This window comes from Dasypus novemcinctus, chromosome 24 (assembly GCF_030445035.2).
Source record: "Dasypus novemcinctus isolate mDasNov1 chromosome 24, mDasNov1.1.hap2, whole genome shotgun sequence".
Classification (NCBI taxonomy): Eukaryota; Metazoa; Chordata; class Mammalia; order Cingulata; family Dasypodidae; genus Dasypus; species Dasypus novemcinctus.
Genome location: NC_080696.1, coordinates 63,463,094 through 63,484,579, shown reverse-complemented (window position 1 = coordinate 63,484,579; position 21,486 = coordinate 63,463,094). Strand labels below are relative to the sequence as shown.

The window sequence follows — 21,486 nt, the reverse complement described above, 5'->3', positions numbered from 1 at the left end:
AGCGGCAATCCTCCAGGTGCAACGGCAAGAACCAGGAAGGAAGGAGGGCCCAACAGTGGGCTCTTGATACTAATGGCTACACTTTTGAGCCTATGCACCTGCAATAAGAACAAGGCCTAGAGTAGCATTGTGCCTGGGGGTTTCCTCCTGACAGCCTTCATGTTACTCAAATGTGGCCACTCTCACAGCCAAACTCAGCGTGTAGATGTGATGCATTCCCCCCAGCGTGGGACACGACACCCGGGGATGAGCCTCCCTGGCACCGAGGGATCACTACCACATACCAGCTGAAGAAGCAACTAGAAAATGACCTTGAATTAAAGATTCAATGCCGAACAGCAGAATATACCTGTCTACATATAATAACATGACTTCGGGAAGCGGTTTGACCTAATGTAAGGGGGAAATGGAAAGGAGAAATGAGATTATAAGGCTGTGAGTCTCTAAAAAAGAGTCTGGAGGTTGTCAGAAGGAATACCCCTATGTACAACTGAACAGAGTCTAAGAGACAGATAAGGTAGATACAACCCCAGGTATTGGTTCTTTTGAGGGATAAAGAGACCCACGGGTTCTATGGTCATGGCAGAAGGGGTTCACTGCCATGACAGATGGCCCTTCTTTGGAGCTGGTGTTTCTGCGTGATGGAAATGGACTCAGAGGGGATCTCTTTTCACAAGACTTGCATGCTACTTTATTGGAATTGTAGTTGGAGCTGAGTTTAAGATATATGTAGGGGATTTGAATCTCTGGACTGATAATATGACACCCAGGCCCAGAGCCTCAACAGACTTCAGCTCCTACACTTTGACTTATTGGACTTACTCCACTCAGCTAACATGGAGTTGAAGAAGGTCAACCACCACAACATGGAGCCTAGAGTGTCTACAACTAGAAGCGGGAAGAGCGCATCCAGTACCCATGTGGAATCTAAGCCCTCACTTGACATAGGTGTGCAATGGACACAACCAATCCAATGTCCACAGAGGAAATGTGAAATGGGTGTGGGAACGGTAGCCATGGGGGCTGCTGGGTGTGGGGAACGGGAGGAAGAGATGAGATGTGGAGGCGTTTTCGGGACGTGGAGTTGTCCTGGATAGTGCTTCACGGACAATTACGGGACACTGTAGATCCCCCCAGGGCCCACTGGATGGAACGTGAGAGAGTCTGGGCTATGATGTGGACCATTGACTATGGGGTGCAGTGATGCTCAGAGATGAACTTACCAGGTGCAATGGATGTATCACGATGATGGGAGAGAGTGTTGCTGTGGGGGGAGTGGGGGGCGGGGGCGGTGGGGTTGAATGGGACCTCATATATTTTTTTTAATGTAATTAAAAAATAATAATAATAAATAAATATTTAAAAAAAAAAGAAAAAGAAAAAAAAATAAACTTCCCCTTGAGTATTTTCACAAATATATAAAACCCATGTCTAAAACTATAAACTCATAATCATCCCCCCAAAAAACTTCTCCTTTATTTCCTATCATTATAAATGGTACAGTAATATGCCAGTTTCCACAATCTTGACTTTTTCCTCTCCTCTAATCATTTTTCTTGTTCATTCATTTCTGCTTCCTGAACATCTGTTGAATCTCATCTTTCCCCCTTTGTTTCAAATAATTTTTTACGTGAATCTTGGCCATTACTTCTTGAGAAATTATCTTTTGTATCTCACCTAATAAGATTGCACGTAATTGGACAAAAAAGGTGTTTTTTTTTTCATTTGTTTAATGATATAACTTAAAAAGCTTGAGTTTTTAAAGATTTATTTGCAAATACATGATTCATCTCAATTTTACAAGGACACTTATAAAATTAAGTTCTTTATGTATGGATTAAAGGTTTTTTAAAAAATGACTTTGCAGGGGAAAGTATATTATTGTATTTATGTAAGTATACTGGAATCCAATAGAAATATCTAGATAGGTTATAAAATCCAGAGGTTGACAAGCATAAATACTTGGATTTTATAGCAAGCAACAAAATAGGTAATTTTCTGGTATTTCATTAATATTGCTAACTAGCTAAACAGTAAGCCATAATATAGTATAGGCAGTCAGAGAGAATATCAGGCATTTCAACAGAGCTAGCAATAAAATATAACAAAGATCAATCAAGCCCTATGTAGATAGCCATAATATATATGGACAAGTATTTCAGTAAAAACAGGTACAAAGCATTCAGCAAAATAAAAATTTGAAGGAATTCTAATACCATATTCATGCAAATAGTGAAAGTCAATATTGCATTAATATAAATTTACAGTAATCTACAGAAAAATTGAAATTTTAGTGCTTATCAGAGGGACATAACAATCAGCAAATGTATTCTACATAAGATTTAAAAATGTTCTAGTCTCCATCATCAAAACTCGAAACATTATTATCTTCAAAGCCAACTAAATCTCCATCTCCAAGTGTGAAACCTTGTTATTATTGAAACTTTTTTTCCTAAACCACTGGTACCCTTTGAATTAGAAACTATGTCACCACTGTCTTCAAACAGTAATTCTTAAATCCATCAAAGGTCATTCCTGTGGAAGTTTCATGACCATATACTTGCAAAAACAAAGACTTTTTCTGCTTGGGCAAGCCTTATAAGTATTGAGAATTTTATAGCCAGTAGGGACATTTGTCCCTTATGAAAAGTCATAGAAAGAATAGCCCTGCAGAGCCTTTTCAGATGTACAGAAAAACTTCCCTACTTGACTGGTCCTTCTCCTTCAGGATGTTTTCCTTCTGCCCAAAAAATACACAGTTGGGGCAGGTATGGAAACTTTTCAACCAACAATAGGAGCACCACCAAAAGTAGAGCAAGTGCATCATGGCTCCTGGTGGCAAGACTTTAGTCTATAATACAGTCAAATTAATTAGTAATTTTTGATAACTTATTTTTGGGGGGCAGAGAAGTAGAATACCTCTTTTTTTTTTTTTAAGATTTATTTATTTATTTAATTGCCCTCCCCTCCCCCGGTTGTCTGTTCTCTGTGTCTATTTGCTGCGTCTTGTTTCTTTGTCCGCTTCTGTTGTCGTCAGCCGCACGGAAGTGTGGGCGGCACCATTCCTGGGCAGGCTGCACTTCCTTTCGCGCTGGGCGGCTCTCCTTATGGGTGCACTCTTTGCGCGCGAGGCTCCCCTACGCGGGGGACAACCCTGCATGGGGCAGCACTCCTTGCGCGCATCAGCACTGCGCATGGGCCAGCTCCACACTGGTCAAGGAGGCCCAGGGTTTGAACCGCGGACCTCCCATGTGGTAGACGGACACCCTAACCACTGGGCCAAGTCCGTTTACCTAGAATACCTCTTAAAAGCTGATATTTCATAGTATTTTCTTTTCACTAGATTAATAAATTCATTGAGGAGAAGCACTGTATCCTTCTTACATCACAATTTGCTGGCACTCATTGTTTATTGTCAGCACATTTATGGTTTACATTTTAGACTATACACTCTTATAAATTTTTGGTGAAATTTAACATGGCCTGTATCCATCATTGCACGATCATGCAGAACACTTCCATTGCCCCCAGTTACCCACTCTTCCATTTATTCTTTTCCTCTCTCCCCTTCTGCTCGGGGCCCACAGTGACAAACAAGCTTCGCTGCTTGAAGGACAAGATTCATAGATACTTGCAACAATGCTGAGGGTTTGACACACTAGTCTAACATGGATTTAATAGAAATGTTTGCATAGACACTAGATATTTATTGTATGTGACTTATTTTCTTTGATTGCCTTTTTTAAATTAAGGAAATATTTTTCTCAGGTATGTCCAAGTAATATTTATTAAGACTCTCTTAGGTGCTAGAACTGGTTCAGGGTTTTATCTCATTAGTTATTGCATTGCCTTGTAATCCATAGATCAGAAACTGAGACTTTGAAAGGTAAACTGAGTTGATTTGTTTACTTAGCTAGTTAGTACCAGAATTGATAAGTTTTTTAAAAAGTTAAATTTCAATTTTGATTCAGTTAACTTTAATATGATGCATGCTTTCTTATTTATAGTTTACTTATAGAATAGTATCAAAGAAAGTAATATAAAATAATCTCTGTGATTCATTTGTGTACAGCGAGAGAGTCGAAGAAACTACTGACCATAATTCTGAAAAATATAGTAAAAATTAGCAAAAAAGAAGGGAAAGAATTGCTTTTGTATTTTGATACATCATTAGAAATCACTAATGTGACTCAAAAAATTTTTGGTGCAAATAAATATAGGGTAAGTTTTTTTTAACTCTTTTTCATAAATATTTACTTCTTTCACAATCCTGGAAACTTTTAGTTTGGGATTCTAAATTTCATTGCAGGTTTGTTTTTTTTAAACAGTTCTTAAAACTACATGTAAATTTTGTTTATGAAATGTATATTGTGCTGTCGCTATTAGCTAGTTAACCAGATCCTTTCAGATATTTATTAAAAAGTATCTCACATAACAAAATTAGCAGCAGCTGCTCAAAACATTTAGGGACTTCCTCCCAAAGGTTGAAAAAGTGATGAGACAGTACCCTGTCTTCAAGATAATAAATATTGTGAGAGTTACAAAATGATACCTCAGAAGAAATGTTAATATGGAGAAAATGAATTACAGAAGCTGAGAAAGAATAGTCATTAAGAATCAAGTCTGGAGAACAAAGAAAAAGAAGAAGAAAAAATAAATACAAAAAGAATCAAGGCTGAAGGAAAGGCATTATTGTGGAGATGGGGCTTGAAATGGCCTTTGAAGTTGAAGAAAGGATGGGATTTAGATAAAGTGTTTCCAGGATTGTGGAAGTAGTTATGAGCCAAGTATTGTTTAGCTGGGAAGCTGAGGGGGCAATTCATATGATGTTTTGGGGGAAATAATCTGTTGACAGGTTTGGACAGTGCACATGATTTACGTTGAGGAATAGTGGGAGGTAAGTTCGGTAAGGGATTTTTGTCAAGATACCAAAATGGCAAGCTAAGAAGAATATAGTTAATTGTTGAGTCATTGGATTCTTCTGAAACGGATATATGCAAAGCAGTAATAATTTTGGAAGGAAACAAAATTTAGGAAATAATTGCATTAAAATGGAAAAAAAAATTGAAGAAAATGACACAGCTTAATTAATTTAATTTTAGGAATTTACAAGAAAACAAGGTATTTCAGTTGCCAAAACATCTGTGCATATACTTTTTGATGCAAGTGGATCACAGGTACGTCTCTAACTTTTTTAATTTTATTGTGAGCTAAACTTAATCCTAAGTATTTAGACAGTACTGAAGTTGATGTTTGGGATGAATATCTACAAAACAAATTGTATACAAAATGCCCCAATAAAATGTATGTGACTTTTAGCATGTCTAATGATATTTACTTTTAATATAGAGAGTAGACGGCTATTAATTAATACCAGTTTTGCTAACCTTAAAGATTAGAAATACTTCCCACCACTAATGCCAAAGCTTTTTTGTGTCCATTAACATTTGAAAAAGTGGATACTTTTTGTTGGGTCACTTTGTAGGCATTCATATATCAGTCTGGCTAAGAAATTATAACAGTATATGGAAAGAAGAGAGAAAAAGTTGAACTTGGTAAATATGAGATGAGTAGAAGCTTTATTGAGATATTCAGTGATTTTTTTTTAGAACTTTGTGTTTTACAGTTTTACGTGCTTTTTTCATACATTCTCCATCAGATTCTAGTGCCAGAAAGTCAAATCTCACCAGTCAAAGAAGAACTTGTTAGTTTAAAGGAAAAACCTAACCCCCAAAAGGAATTTGCTAAACCTCCAAAATATATCAAAAACAGCAATCAAGGGGACAGAAAAAATAGTCAGCTCCAGGTAAATGTGGTATCAAAATAGTCTTTTATAAAACTACCTTAGATAAATTACTGCCATATATAAGCAGAGAAAAAAAGGTCTATATATGTTAATGACCTTGATCAGTCATATTTCAGAGTTTTCCCCCCTTGGTTTTTATAAATGCAACAAAAGATAATGTGTTTTATTATGAGCAAATTATGTGTATGTCCAAGGGTAGGAGGGGAGGCGGGGAAGGACAGATATACTGTACTTTACACTTGCCAATTCCAAATTAGAGATACACAGGAGAGTAACTACTGCTTTTAAAATTTACATTTTGTTACATCTTTGCATTTGGCTTTAATGTAAAAAACACATGTGTAATGTAATGTTCTGGCTATTAACATGAGGAAAGAAAGCAGTGCTAGGTTCTTTTTCCTCTTCCTCATCCATTGAGCAACTCTTGTAAACCACTTCCAATAGAACCATTTTTCAGCCTTCCTCTTCTTGTGACATTTGGCATTGCTGAGTGTTCTCTTTCTTCAGGTCCTTTCCTTCTTGGACTTCTACTTTAATATCTTAATCCTCTTCCTAATTCTATTACTGCATCAGAATATACTTTCTTTTTCCACTTCTTAGCATAGATTTGCTCTAAGCTTCACCCCCTGTCTTCTGACCATCTCTGTCTCTGTTCCTTCTCCCTTAGGGAGCTTTTTTCATGTGCATAATGTCAACTCTTACCTTTTTGTGGTTTACCAAAAATACACATCTATTGCAGACTTCACTTCAGAGTTCTATAGCTATATCTCACTTTTCTAATCTTCCCTATTAAATGTTTTCAAATCCTTTACTGAAGTCTAATTCAAACTCTTTATCTTTTACCTCAAATCCATGTCTGCCTTCATACTTCAGTAATGCTACCATTAACTTCTCTGGCAATATTTTTTATTCCAGCCTCCTCTTCTCCCATGTCTTGAACCAAGGTGCTAGTGATTGTTCTTTCACAGTATCTCTCACACCCTTTCCTCCTTATTCTATCATTAGCTCAGCTCAGCACACCTAGATTAACACAGTAACCTCCTCATTGACTCTTAACACCATTGCTTCATCCCTTGAGCTACCTTATATTGTACACCACTGAGTTTTCTTTAAATACCATTATCATGATAGCACTTTTCTGCTCAGAAGGTTGAGGATCTCTGTGTTTATAACACTGATTCAAATTTTCAACTCAGTTACGAGACTTTCTATAATTTAATTTCATTCTATCAAAACAAGAGTATGTATCCTTCCTTTTGTAAGGTTGTTTTACTGTCTGTCCCTAAGAATAATCTACTGAATCAGTAGCTTGTTTTCTGATTAATCTTAGAATTGTTTCCCCATAACCCCCATACTTAACCTATGCACAACCCCATCAATAATTTTGTCTCTTGGGGGCAGATGCCCTATTTAAAGCAGCCCTCTTATGCCCCTATATAATTATATTACCATCAACCCTTTGATATACCACCCTCTGAAACTTCGTCCTTTGGATCTCCTGGCTCTGCTTATCTACTTCTGTTCTCTTATAAATTACTCTGGAATGCTTTTGGAAAATACAGATCTTTATTGGAACTACTAACTGGTTGGCCACTGAGTCTCTGAATTCTTATAGTTGCTTTTACTCCAAAGACAGTTTAGTCTTAACAGAGTATTAATAAAATTTATGAAAATGCTTGGAAGTTTTGAATACTGCTTAAAATTATGAAAGCCTTCAAAAATATTTTACATAAATAGGTCTCCAAACATTATCCTTATGAACTAGAAAGGAAATTGCAAACCATTGTTTAACTACATAAGTTCGACTTTTATCTTCATCAATAAAATATTTTCAGCTAGCATAGGAAAGTACTGTATTTCTTAAGTCTGGATATTCTATAAATGTTCTATAAAACAATAAACCTTCATTGTTTTGGCTACCTGTTCAATACCAAAGTCAGCCAGAAGCACAGATATTTCTAGATATCATGATGTCTAGAAGGCGAATGGTATTTCGCCTGTGGTCAAAGCAAAATATTATGAGTAACGTTGTAGGATGTTTAATCTCAAAAGAGAATATGTATTTACTATGGTTGTTTCTCATGGTTTAAGATAATTACTCCTAGCAAAAGAAAAATGTCTGAAGCATCAATGATTGTTCCTGGTGCAGACAGATACACTGTAAGAAGCCCAATACTATTAATCAACACATGTAAGTTTTATAGTCTTAAATTATAATGATATTTATTATAAGTCTTTTAAATAGACATTTTAGTTAGGAGAATTCTGGACATAATTTATCTAGAGGATAAGTTGGGGATATAAAAATTGGTGAAATATGAACTATAAGTATCCTCTAATTAGAAGAAGGTATAATGAGTATTGACATATAAACACTGTTCAAAATATTAGTGCCCAGCGTTAATAATTAATCATAATTTAAGTGGGAGGCAGTATAACACAGTGATTAAAACATCGAGTCACTCAGGCCATTTGAACTTGATTCCTCCTCCCTGTATTTTGTATAGATTATCCTCTAGCTAAGTTTAGAACCAGTTTCTTCTGTATAAAATGGGAGTAAAGTGTCTACCTCATAAAGTTGTTTAGAGGATTAAATATGATTCACTCATTCACAAGGAATCTTGTGAAGTGTTTAGACAGTACTTGACATACACTTCATGTTAAATAATTATGAGCTTCTCATAGAGTATACGCATACCCTTTTTAGGTAATGTCTTAAGCTCTGTAACAATTTAATGTTGACTTTCCATTCCAAACTCCGCAAATTATTTCATGTCCAACAGGATCCTCCAACTTAAAAGGTCCAAAAATTAATTAATCTTTTCACTTTCCCTTGGTAATTGGCATTCATATCCACTTATTCAGTAAGGCAGCAATTTGGGAACCTTCCTAGAACCTCCCTTCCTCACCTCCCTCATTGGAAAAGTATCTCAGTAATAGCAATAGTTAACTGAAAAACAAAAACAAACCTAGTAGTCCTTTGTCATCCTTTTTAGCAACACCACGAAGAGGAATAATTAAACCACCACTGCAAATGATGAACTCTACAGAACAACCTGGTGATTCTAAAGTATCAGAAAATGGAGTAAATAATGCTGTATCACTTAAATCTAGACCATCTGAAGTACGAAGTAGAGGAGATAATACAGACAAAGTAACTTTATATTGAAAGTATTTTTAAAAATAAATTTTTATCAAGCTATTGTAGAAATAATTTTTAGCTAACTTGATTTACAAGCAGTGAATGTCTCATTTTGTTTAAATCTTTTTTAAAGATGTCATTTATTGTCCTTGAAAGTAGAGTAGGGTCCTTCTGGCATATGAATTATTTACTGTGCTGACAATAAAACTTATGAATGTCCATTCGGTATAACTGATTTATACATTTGGTAGGAGAGATAGTCTTGGATAACATTCATTAGTTTATCATATAAATTAGTGTCCTCTGGGGAAGGCTCTGGTATAGAAATGTAAGATAGAAGTGGACTCTGTCCTTGAGTATCTCAGTGCTTAGCAAGGGAATTAGATAAATTAAGAGGATAATTACAATCTAGTATAAGTGCTCATCCTATAGTATAGAATGCAGTAGGAAACTAGTGGAAGTATAAGTGCCTAAACCCATAAATGGAGGGGAAGGTAAAGGAAACCAGAAAATGTTCCTTAAGGAGAGTGAATTGATTTTTGAAGGGTCAGTAAAGGTTGGTCAGATGGATATTGGGAAGAAGGATGTTCATACCAGGTAATTGAAGGTACAGAGCTGGGAATGAATAAGAGAAGAAGGTTTCTTTGGGAAAGAGAAGGGGATCGGAGATAAAGACAAGTTTATAGGGGATGGGTGTGGCTCGTGGTTGAGGTCCCTCTGCCTCTCAGGGCCTCCTGAAAAAACAAAAATGAACAACAAGCAAAACAAACAAAAAACCAACTTGGGGAAGCCGATGTGGCTCAGTGTTGAGTTCTGGCTTCCCACATATGAGGTTCTGGGTTCAATCTCTGCCTCCTAGTACCTCAAAAAAAAAAAAAAAAAGTTTTATAGATAAGAGAAAAGTGTTATACAAAGCATGCCTAATAGCTTTTATTTTCTCTGGAATGTGAGGGTAGTGAGTTTCTGATGGGGATATATTGAAATAGAGGGCTCAGGGATTAGTAGAGATTTGGAATAGCTGCTAAGAGATAATGGGTAGTGTTAATAATTAGAAGTGTTAGGCAACGCTGAGGGACCAGTGTAAATTTCAGACTGTCAGATTATAAATTTGTGCAGTATTCTCAAAGCTTAGCAACCTTGGTGGTAGAGAGGGAAAAAAGGGTGATGGTGTATTTAAAAAAAAATTTAATGGGTATGTGGCAGAAGATAAAGGGTGTAAAAATTGAAGATATTAGAAAGCTTTAGTCAAAATAATGGTCAGAGAGTCTAGGTGAGTACCTTTTAATGGGGTCACTGTTTTTTGGTTGTGAGGCATGGTCCCAAATATTGTAGGCCGGTAAACATCCTAGACCTGTATTTACTTATTGACAGGGAACCCTTCTGTCATTGGAACAACCCAAAACATTCCCACCTGTGTCCATACTGCTCCCATCCTACAGTAGAGAACCACTGACTAGATTAAATAGAGAATTTGGCCAGGATGGGGCAAATATGTTAGACTAGAGGGTATATTTTTCCAATAGTAATGGCAGATTGTTTTTTTTAATCTGGGTTAAATGTGTATCTGTGGCTATGGGAAGAGGGAAGTTTGCTGCAGGCAAGAAGTTACCTGGGCATTGACCCAAACTTAAAAATAATATTTCACAATATCAAATCTTCTATGTACTTTATTAAAAAAAAAAAAACTATCAGACTAGGGTGGCTATGAGATAAAGAAAAATAGGAGATGTTCCATGTATAGAAAATACCAGTAACAGATGAAAATGAATTATTATACTAGTTATGGATAGGATAAAATCTGTAAGATTCTTCTATCTCATCATCTGTAATGAAAGTTATTTTCTTGTGTTTTAGGATAGGCAATATTTATAGAATGGGCATAAAACATTTATGAAATAGATATAAATGCTGTCCAACTTAATAGCAAAGCAAATTTATTTTTAAAGATTTTAAACCTTAATATTCTGACTTTTAAATGCTGTTTTTTAATATAATGCTTTAAGATTGCATTAACATGTTTCCTATGTTTATAGCACACCAAAGCTCCTAAAGTTTTAGAAAAGACAGAAAATAAGGACATTGATTTCCCAAACCAAAATCTTAGTAAGTACTTTTGGTTTCATTTCAGTAACTCTTTTAAAAATATATATTCTTCTCTCTACACTTCCCTTTAAGCCCACCAGCTTTCACTGATTTGAAAATATATTATATAAAATGAAAATGTTTGGCATTGTGCAAGGTATTTTGAGGTTACAATGAAATGTAACACAGTCTCTGTTCCCAAGAAGTCTGGGTCTGAGAGGAAGGAGATGAGATCAGTCAGTCCATCCCAATATATACACTTTTATAGAATTCTGTATCAGTCTTCATCTCACCTTGCCAACTGCATGAAGAAATGAAAATACCATAATTTTCTTTCATTTAGAGGAACTCCACGGTATTATTCCTGATTCACAGGCAGTGGGAAAAACAGATAAACCTGTGTAAGTATGAGAAAACCCATCAACTCATTTAGCATATTTTGTTATTTTAGAGAAAGTAATGCTTATAGCATTTAATCATCTCTATTATTTTAATAGGACAATGAGGAATAATCTATATGGTTTTTCCCAATTAACCAACATAACTCTTTTCATATTGAACACTTAAAGTGAATGAGATATTTAAATAAAGTGTGAATGTGAAGAACTTAGTTCAAATATTAACTTAGTTCAAATACAGTACACAATAGAACATGTAAGATGTGTAAGATATATTTAGGTAGATATCAAAGTAATGGAATTAATGGTAATTTTATCTAATTAATATGACCATTTGTATAATATGTTTTCACTTTCTTCATGACTTATGAAAATATTTCCATACCTGACCATTAACAAATTGCTTTCAATAAACATTGACTAAATAAAAATTAAGGTCTTCAGTCAGAGCCATAGGCTAGTATTTTGTATAATATTAAACAAATGAAATTTTCTATATTACCTAGTGTTTTAGACAACATCTGTGAAAGTAAAATGCACTCCAAATGGGCATGTTGGACACCTGTAACAAATATTAAACTTTGTAATAATGAAAGAGCAAGCACTTCATCAGGAGACACATTTAATCAAGGTGAAACATTGTTTTTTCTCTGTGTAATAGTAATTAAGGGAAATATTTATTGCCTTAAATGTCTGTCAAACATTCTAGGTTTTAACAAATTTTATGTATTATCAGTTTACTAATTTAATAAGTGTGTTTCTTCTTTTCATACAGATGTTATCAACAAAAAACTTATTAAACAGAAATCATTCTCTTCATTATCTGATGATCATTCTGAAGAACCAGGAAAGATGCAATATAAGAAAGATATAATAGAGCATAATGTAGATAATGCTGAAGCAGAAGCTTGCAAAAGAAACAATCGACAACAACTAAATCATCCTAAATGTCTGGAGCAGAAAAATATTGAAAGTAACAATGAGAGTGATTGGCATATTGCATCTGAGACTACTTTTAAATCAATTCTCCTAAATAAGACAGTTGGAAAATCTGTGTTCTATAAGGAGAAATGCATTTTGTCAAAAGATGTAAATACTATTTGTGATAAAAGTTCTTCTCCTAGAGAAAATGCAAAAAGTGATAGAAAATCAGGGGAAGGATTGAGTTCTGAACTTAACTCCTGGAATCTGAAACAAAAAAAAATGGTAAGCTTTCAGTCTGTTTGCCTTTTTGTATAATATGCCTATTTAATAACATAAAGTGAAAGAAGCTTGATGAACTGCTGCAAATTTAATACTTGTAATACCTTGTTCTTTAATTCAATGCCTAGACTCTGAGAGTCTCCTCAATCGGCTCTCACTAGTCCCAACCTTGATCAAACAGGACTTGGCACCTAGTGAGCATTTAAATATATATAGTGTGAATGAACCCTGAAGTTCTTTATCTCTTCTTATTGTGTTGCTCCCACTTTCAGATTCTTTTAAACATGTATATGGAACTGTCTGCCTACCTCTTGTATGGTGCTTACCTTTCTTTTTTATAAATGGTTATTTTAGTGTGGTTATTCCTCTGACTGTAACCTATTTGAAAGTAAGGACCATGTTTGGCTCAACATTTTTTCCCTGCATGGTCTAGCACAGCTTTATATACAGTTGAATATCAAACATTTCTTGGATGAGTGCTTAAACTTTGACAAGGTTTTTCAAGAAAGTAATTAAGTGGAATAGAAGAGACTATCTTCTACTATAACTGTTGTTTATCCCCATTGGAGCCCCTACTTCCTTCTTCAGACTAATCATCTCTGTAGAATATCTCCAGGACAGTTTTTACTAGTTTGCACCATAATTTGAAACTGCTACAGAATTTTAATGTTTGTAGCAATTACCATAATTCATTTTTTCATTTCTTTTAAGATGCAGATTTTAATTAATCAGCATACCTTTCTACCACCAATAATATAATTAGCTTTTTGCTGTTCCTTAGAGGATCGAGTTTCTCTAAGCTTCCACAGTATTGTTAATATGTAGGTAGTCACATTTTTAGAGTCATTGTGAAATGTTCATACACTGGAGTATCTCAGTGTGCAAATTAAGTATGTAATAAATAATTAGAAGTTGTATTTCACATTATTTTGTCTTGACTGTTTTTAAAAGACGCAACTCTTTTGGTATTTATTTATTTATTTATTTTTCGTGAGGTTGTGAAATTGCAAAACAATCATAAGCCTGTGGAATTCCCATAAAGCACCTCTACCAACACACCATATTGTTGTAGAACAATGCTACTATTACCACCAAAAAAATATGGAATGCTTCACAAATTTGCATTTCATCCTTGGCAGGGACCACGCTAAATCTTCTCTGTATTGTGCAGCTCACTTTTTGTCCCTTATTTGGCAACTTTCTTCTTTAGCGGAATCCTTTTGGGTCACATTTTTTCTCACACATTTTCTTGGTTCCTTGGCGCCCAAACGTGGGGCAGGTAAGGACCCCCGTCCCCTCCCGGGCCTAACAGCCCGCCGGAGAGGGCTCTTCCATCTGCCCTTAGCGGACCCCTTGACCAGCCCCGTACAGGCTCGGTCTCTTCCGCCCGGCACTCTGCGCGGGCCCCTCATCGCCCCCCCCTCAGGAGGGCTCTGGCGCACTGCAGCTCAGGCCACTCAGGCCCAGCCGCCCTAGAGGCATCTGATACCACCACTCTCCGTCTCGGCAGCCTTCTTCCCGCCGCTGTGCGTCCGCCCTTGACACCGCCCGCTGTCCGCCGTGCGCCCTCAGTTCTCTCTCTTGTTTTAGCCATTTATTCCATCAGCCCCAGGGAAGTAAGATCCTTCATCCTTCAATTTTAATTTTAAACTGTTTTCTTTGGGGTTTTGAATCATTTCACAGGATTTACCTGAGCTAGTCATTCCTTTTTATTCTTGGTGTATAGAAACCTGATCCTCTTTTCTAAACTGTGCTCTGACTTCTAAAAAATCAACTACCTGTTTTTAGATATTCTCTTCAGTCTTTCACAGCTTCACTTCCTATATCATTATATAGGATTTCCTGCCACTCCCATAGATCACTGTCTAAGAATGTATCTGATCCCATCTTTCTACTCTTTGGATCACCTGAGAGAAACAGAACCTTTATGGTACCATGGACTAATTTACTAAGCTGGCTCTAGTTAAACTGAAAGTTCAGAAATCATATTATTTTAGAGGAAGTTCATTTTGCTACATTTTTATCAAGCTAAGTAAACACTATCTTCACTCTGGTAATAATCTAAAGAAGGAATAAATAAAGTAAATTATAGCTATTACAAATTATATATCAAAAACATATGGCTGATGGGCAGAAAAAAAGTAAAAAAATCAGATCTCATATCTTTAAGAATACCTTTGCTTTTTTTTTTAACCAAATTATTTTTTAGTATTTATTTTCTCTTGAAGGTGAACTGGTAGAGTTTTAAAGTAACTGTTTAAATTGTTTCAGAGAGAAAAGTCAAAAGGGAAAGGATTTATTGATGCAGCAGATGCCTTGATAAGCCAAATTAATAAGAGATATAAACCAAAGGATGACATAAAGTCTACAAGAAAATTAAAGGAATCTTTGATTGACAGGTTTGTTATTAAATTTTAAACATTTTTGATAGATACACATAGCTTTTTAAACAGGTTAGTTTTAAACATAGGTTCAAATAATAGAACTTTCATGTTTAAAAAAAACTACATGATTATGTGTTGCTTTCATTAAAATATTAGCTGTTTAAATAGGAAGGGACTATATTTAAAATTAATCATTCTAATAGCTGATCAGATTTTATAAAGTATCAGAAACCACCATATTGATAAAGTGTACCATTCAAAAATAAATCTTTAAGAAATAGACATTTTAGAACTATTTGTTGAACCTAGTAATAAGTAAAACTAAATATATTTAAATGAGCTGAAATGAGTTTTTTTTAACAGGTAATATATATATTTCTTGTTTGTAATCTTTATGAAGGTTGTTTTCCTATCACAGAATGTTTATTTTTAGGCTTCCATGTTTTTATTCACCTTTAAATTAATTTCTGGACTTACTCTATGGCATGAAAAAATGACTCTATGGCAAAACTATTTTAAATTGTTTGGCACCTCCTGCCACATGAATGATTGAGCTTAGAATGAACTGTTATAGGGGCTGTTTACTCCGAAGTTTCAAAAATATTAGACTAGTACTATCACATTTTGATTATTTATAACATGTTGAATATAGATTTAGTGACCCAAGTATGTTTTCCTTATATAAAATGGCTTTTATGAAGAATAGTCTGCTGATACTTAATTGCTTTTTTAAATTATGGCAAAATCTTTTTTATAGTGGTTTTTCAAACAAATCTGATCTACATATCAGTAAGGTAGGTTTCATTTATTTATACCAAACCTATAATCAGACTCAATGATATTTAACTGTAAATACTAAAATAGAATAATAGTAAGATGGAACTAGATTTAATCTTTTCAGAATATTGCTAAAAGGATTATAACAACTGACAAGTTTAGTGGCAAGTACTTAAAACAACCTCCTAACCTTCTGTTCTACTTTTCCAAGAAAATGCTTCTTTTACATATATAAGCGCAATTTTAATACTTTTTGGTATGTAATTCAGAATGTTCTTAACTCCATACTTTTTTTCCTAGCACATCTCATCTCTCCTGACAATGAGAGCCCTCTAAAGTCCCTATGTTTATTAAAAACATTTACTATTTATGCATTTTTAAAATATAAATCTATGTCATCACTTTGTTCATAGTGGCAGTTAGTGAGATCTGTCTGAGACCTGCTTGAGACATGCATAAATGTAACCTCTGGACTGACTTCCCAATTCATTTTGAAATCTCTTAGCATAAAGTTCTTTTGTATTTGATGTTTCCCCCTTTTGGTCAAGGTCTTTTTCCAAATGCTTTCCTGGTTGCTGCTTGATATTAATTCCCTCTGTGCCAGGGACGCTCATCCCTGGAAGTCAAGTCCCATGCTGGGGGAAGGGTAGTGTGTTTATTTGCTGAGTTAGGCTTAGAAAGAAGCATATTTGAATAACAAGGAGGTTTTCAGGAGGTAACCCTCTGGCAGTAGTTATTATTAGGCTAAGTTTCAGTTTTATGAGAATAAGGTTCATAGTTACATGCATTAGTATTGATATATTGGTCTGTTTTCTTTTATTAGGCACTGCCTATGTACTCAAGAGGTCCTTGCCCCTCTATTTGAGAATATAGAAGGACTCCCCAGTATGGTAGTTTAATATTTTGTTGTTTATTTTGAGTCTCCACCCACTGAGATAACACCCTGTGATTACTTGCACTTACTTGGTCTCCACTTAATTTAACAAGTTTTAGAGGGTCACACTCTAAAATCTTCCTCTCAAATTTTCTTTATGCTAACTTCTATTAGCCTAGTTTAAATTCTAATTTTTAATCACTAGAATATTATAATAGCTCTTAGGTAATTCTTTTTGCCTGTAGTATTTCTATGTGCCAATCCATTCACTGCATTCTATAACACTGTTTTTCCCCCTAAAGCACGTAGTTTTAATCATGCCATTCCCTTGTTCAGAAACTTTTTGGTTCTTGTTACTGAATTAAGTAGTGACATAGGTTGGTCCCTTTAAAATATTGTCTTGTTTCCTAGTATTAGATCATTCAGAAATGTCTCCTTTAGCTGAAGTTAATAACGTGAAGGTACCTAAAGTGTCTTTCCTAACTTTTTGTTTAGTCTCTTTTTCTTCCCCCTCTGGAAAGAACTGTGAATTGAGTCAGTAGGTGCTCACATCACTTTCTCTTCTGATTGTTGAAACCTTATTGGGGAGCAGATGTAGCTCAAATGATTGAGCACCTACTTCCTATATACAAGGTTCTGAGTTCCATCCGCAGACTCTCCTAAAAGTAAAAACAAACAAAAAAACCAATTCTCACTGGGGAGTGGGTGTAGCTCAGGGGTTGGGCGCCTGCTTCCAATGTATGATGTCCTGGGTTCAATCTCTAGTACCTTCTAAAAAACAAAACAAAAACCCTTATCCCTCCTTGCAAGCCCTGCTTCAGATTCTACCTTCTTTATGAAAATGTTCTGTGGAGCCCAACCCAGAATTCAAATGGGCAGGAAATCTGAATCTGCACAATTTGTGTCTTTTTTACGTTTTATTCATTACTGTGGTTTTTCTTCCCCCTTTTTTATGAGAATATAACTATTTTGAATCATTTTTTAATCCTCTATAGCACTTTTTCTGACCTTTGCATCCTCTGTATCTTTGCTTACTTTTGCATCCCTTATAACATCTTTGCTTGTCTTTGTATCTTCTGTAAAACCTAGCACACGTTGGCGCACACACAAACGAGGAATTGAACATGTGTATCTAAACACTGCTAAAAATCAAATTGCAAAATATAAGTCAAATAAGTGATCATAGGAGTAATGAGGGACAAACTTTCTGAAATAATGCAAATAATTCTCCATAAAATAGCCCAAAGAAATAATTATATAATTATTTTAGGTTTAAATATTTTCAACTTAATGGATATTAATCTTCTGATTATTTTTTATCAGTAATCAGTCATTTTGTGGTATTATTAGTGTGCTTAATTATTAAATTAATTTCATAGAACATTATTGAATTCAGTTTATTATAATTTATTTTATTTAACTTCTTTTCTGCCATCCCTACGTTTTGATCTGGTGAATACATTTTGAGTTGTAGGCCACATGAATAATCTTATACATATTTCTTTCCCAACAATACTAGTTGATACCTTTTTGGCTCTTTCACATGAGATTTTATATAAAAGATTTTATATAAAAACTCAAAAAGCAAGTGAGAGTCAAAAAACAAGTAAAATTAGATGCATGCTTATTTTGTGATTCTAGAATCACTGAAATTCAGCTTGTAGAATACTAGTGAGATGGCCAATTTCTATGTATAATAATGTCAGTAAGTATTAAAGAAACGGGTCTTTTGTTTAGCATTCTACAATACTTTCTATTGTTTTTAGCTAATATTTAAGTCTTCACTATTTTTGAATGTGTGGCTGTGTAATACTTTTATTGAATTACATTAAGAAAAATGTTTGAATGCAAAATTAATTTTAGTGGAAGCACAACTGGGAGATTTATGAAAATTACACATTTGCCAAATATAGTAATAAAAAGTTTGGTTTTATATAAACCTATTTTGTATTTAGGAAAAGGTTCAGAAAAAAAGTTTTAGACAACTGAAGACTACTTTTGTTAATGTTACTTCTGAAGGCCCATTGTAAGTAATTTTTCATAAATCTTTTAGATATCTTTATAATTAAAGTGACTAAATTTATTTATTGCATAATGGAATTAATGTTTCTCTTCATTTTCCCAGGAATGATGTTTATAATTTTAATTTGAGTGGAGCTGATGAACCTACTATAAAACTTGGAGTAAGCTAGAAATCATATACATTTTGTATTTAGTTATTGAAAATTACTTTGTATTTAACATGCAGTTGTTAGAGTTCTTTTTTTAAGTAAGTTTTATTTCAACTTCAAAAAAATAAAATTACAGACAAAAGGCAACTTAACAAATTATGGAAGCATTACTCTAAAAAAATTCTGTCTAGGCACATTTATCTCATTTAATCCTAAAAACAAACTCAGTTGTTTCTCCAGTGTTTAGAAAGATATAAATAAGCACAGATTGTTGAATGACATGACCAAAGTCTCCTTATTTATTAAAAAAATGAAGAAAAAATGCTTTATCATATTCATATCTCATAAAACTAAACCCCATATTCTTTTTTTGACGTTTAGCATTGATATAGTACCTTCTTTGCCTTTGCTACAAAAATATTACAATATCACTATTAACTGTAGTTTATAAGTTACATTAGTTGTATTTTTCCCATGTATCACCGTATTCTTAACATCTTGTAGAACTTTATATTAACCAAAATCACTGTTATACAGTCCCTAGATTATCCTCTAGCCGTCTTTCAATTGATTAGTTTTTTAAGTTTTCATCCATTATAAATATGCCTTAAGAATTTATATGTAATAATTTATTTGGATAACTTACCTAGGTATATTTCATTTCCTTTCAAATCCTCTGGACTGAGGTAGAGAAAAAATGAATACTTGGGTGCAGGAGAGACACTTTACTCAGACTACTGTATAAAGAAAATAATTTTCCTTATTGATATGACAAATTTAAAAGTTACCCTTATTTACCTTGTTTCTAATATATTTATATTGTTAACTTTCTTCTTAAAGTGCTTTAGTATATTTTAGTAAGCTTAATTTTATTGTGAAATCTTATAATTTTATGAAATGATAGAAAGTAGGTTTTATGTTATTTCTTTTAAAATTTTATTTATCTTATTTTGACTAAGAACTCATTTTTTAATGTTTAATATAGGTCCAGGAATTTCAAGCCTCAGCTACAGAAGCCTGTGTGGATAATTCAGTAAAATTGTATGTGTTTTTATTATAATTAGATGGGTCAAATTAAAATATGCTTATCTCAGTTCCTTTATGTTCTTAAATATCTCCTCCCTAATGTCTCCTCCTCAACTGTCTTTCTGAGAGCTTGTCACATACGAGAAGAGTGCTACTGTCGTGATTACTCCCATTATTATGAGTCTGTTATTTCAGTATTCACTGCTAAGATTATTTAATATGCAGATTTTGTACATTTTAAATGTTAGTTTAAATATTATTAGTTTAAATATTATTTTACATCTCAAAGCTGTAAAGATGTAGTCATCCCATAATCCATAATCAATTTCATAATTAATAGAGGTCAGAGAGTAAGTGACTTGCTCAGAATTACATAGTTAATTAGTGAAAGAATAAAGCAGACATCTAGGTCTAAATGTCTAGTGTATGCTACTTCAAGATGGAAAGTGTAAAATGGTATTTTAAAATTAATGCATGTTTTTGTTGAAGGGTAGGCTTAAGGAGTCATGATGATCTTGAACCTTCTTTCAAAACAAAAGATAAAAGAGTAAGTCATAATATCCTAGTAGATCTATTAATACCTTGTATGACATTTAAGAAGATACATTTCTTCCTCTATTATGATGGCTTTTTTTTTTTATAGATTATAACAAGTCATGAAAAGAAGCATCTGTTTAGTGATACTGACACAGAATACAGATGTGATGACAGCAAGACTGATATTAGCTGGTTAAAAGAATCAAAATCAAAACCACAGCTAATAGAGTATAGCAGAAATAAAAATGTAAAGAAACCTAAAAGTGGGAAACCAAGTAAGCAATTATTTTTTACAGAACTTGTGCAAATTATTTTACCATTTCATCTATTAATATGCTTTGTTGGTTGGAATGTTTTACATAGACAGTGTTTATAATAACATACCATCATGAATAAAACAAAAGCATGAAAGCAATACAACAAAACACTATGATGCTTGTGTTATTTTATTTTAGGTAACGTGGTTATATTTTATAATGAAAGCAATAAATTACTTTTCTCTTTTTTTAATTGAACCTTAAGGGTACAAAATATGATTTATTATAATTCTTGGTTTACGATATACTATCATTATTTTTTCACTCATGGGACACTTTATTCAGTTATTTAATTAATTATTTTGAATAATGTATTAAGTATTCGTGAATCCATGAACCTTAACCAAACCAAAGACTCAGACCTTGATCTAAACTAAATCTTACTCTATACATCCCATCTCCCAGTTAAACCCAATACACGATTGAAAAAATATATTTGTATACATATATTACACATACATGCACACACACATTTTTTAGGAGCTCATAGATGCGATGAAATATATCAAAAAGAAAACAATTCTTTTGCAAAAATTTTTTTGGACCAAGTCTTTAACAAAATGTTTTCTCAGTATCTGGCTTCTACTTTTCTTTTTGATAGTGAATCTCTTGAAGTAGTTAGATAAGTGTTTTAATTTTTGGTTAGAGGTAATTACTATTTTTATAACTTCTATTTCTAGGTTTGCTAAAGCACAAAGATTTTATATATTTAATTTTTAAAAGATTTAAAATAACTCTGAGCTTTTCAATTAAATTTATATTTAATTTA

General features: G+C 33.7%; 1 protein-coding gene and 1 non-coding gene across 3 annotated transcripts in view; one reads left to right on the top strand and one right to left on the bottom strand.

The window, feature by feature from the left end:
• Nucleotides 1–21,486, top strand: part of SYCP2 (synaptonemal complex protein 2) — a 104,649-nt gene that overhangs the window by 60,026 nt on the left and 23,137 nt on the right. For both annotated transcript variants that reach the window (XM_023589314.3, XM_058287274.2), the window contains 16 exons: nucleotides 4,073–4,221; nucleotides 5,103–5,177; nucleotides 5,660–5,806; nucleotides 7,898–7,997; nucleotides 8,803–8,960; nucleotides 10,982–11,051; nucleotides 11,374–11,431; nucleotides 11,935–12,059; nucleotides 12,204–12,634; nucleotides 14,903–15,030; nucleotides 15,773–15,809; nucleotides 18,622–18,692; nucleotides 18,792–18,849; nucleotides 19,823–19,878; nucleotides 20,353–20,410; nucleotides 20,507–20,675. In XM_023589314.3, coding sequence (XP_023445082.1) covers nucleotides 4,073–4,221; nucleotides 5,103–5,177; nucleotides 5,660–5,806; nucleotides 7,898–7,997; nucleotides 8,803–8,960; nucleotides 10,982–11,051; nucleotides 11,374–11,431; nucleotides 11,935–12,059; nucleotides 12,204–12,634; nucleotides 14,903–15,030; nucleotides 15,773–15,809; nucleotides 18,622–18,692; nucleotides 18,792–18,849; nucleotides 19,823–19,878; nucleotides 20,353–20,410; nucleotides 20,507–20,675 — 1,890 coding nt within the window. The remainder of the gene's footprint in view (nucleotides 1–4,072; nucleotides 4,222–5,102; nucleotides 5,178–5,659; nucleotides 5,807–7,897; nucleotides 7,998–8,802; nucleotides 8,961–10,981; nucleotides 11,052–11,373; nucleotides 11,432–11,934; nucleotides 12,060–12,203; nucleotides 12,635–14,902; nucleotides 15,031–15,772; nucleotides 15,810–18,621; nucleotides 18,693–18,791; nucleotides 18,850–19,822; nucleotides 19,879–20,352; nucleotides 20,411–20,506; nucleotides 20,676–21,486) is intronic.
• Nucleotides 13,727–13,829, bottom strand: LOC111764550 (U6 spliceosomal RNA). The gene has a single exon (XR_002797140.1). It is a non-coding gene; the product is annotated as a U6 spliceosomal RNA (small nuclear RNA).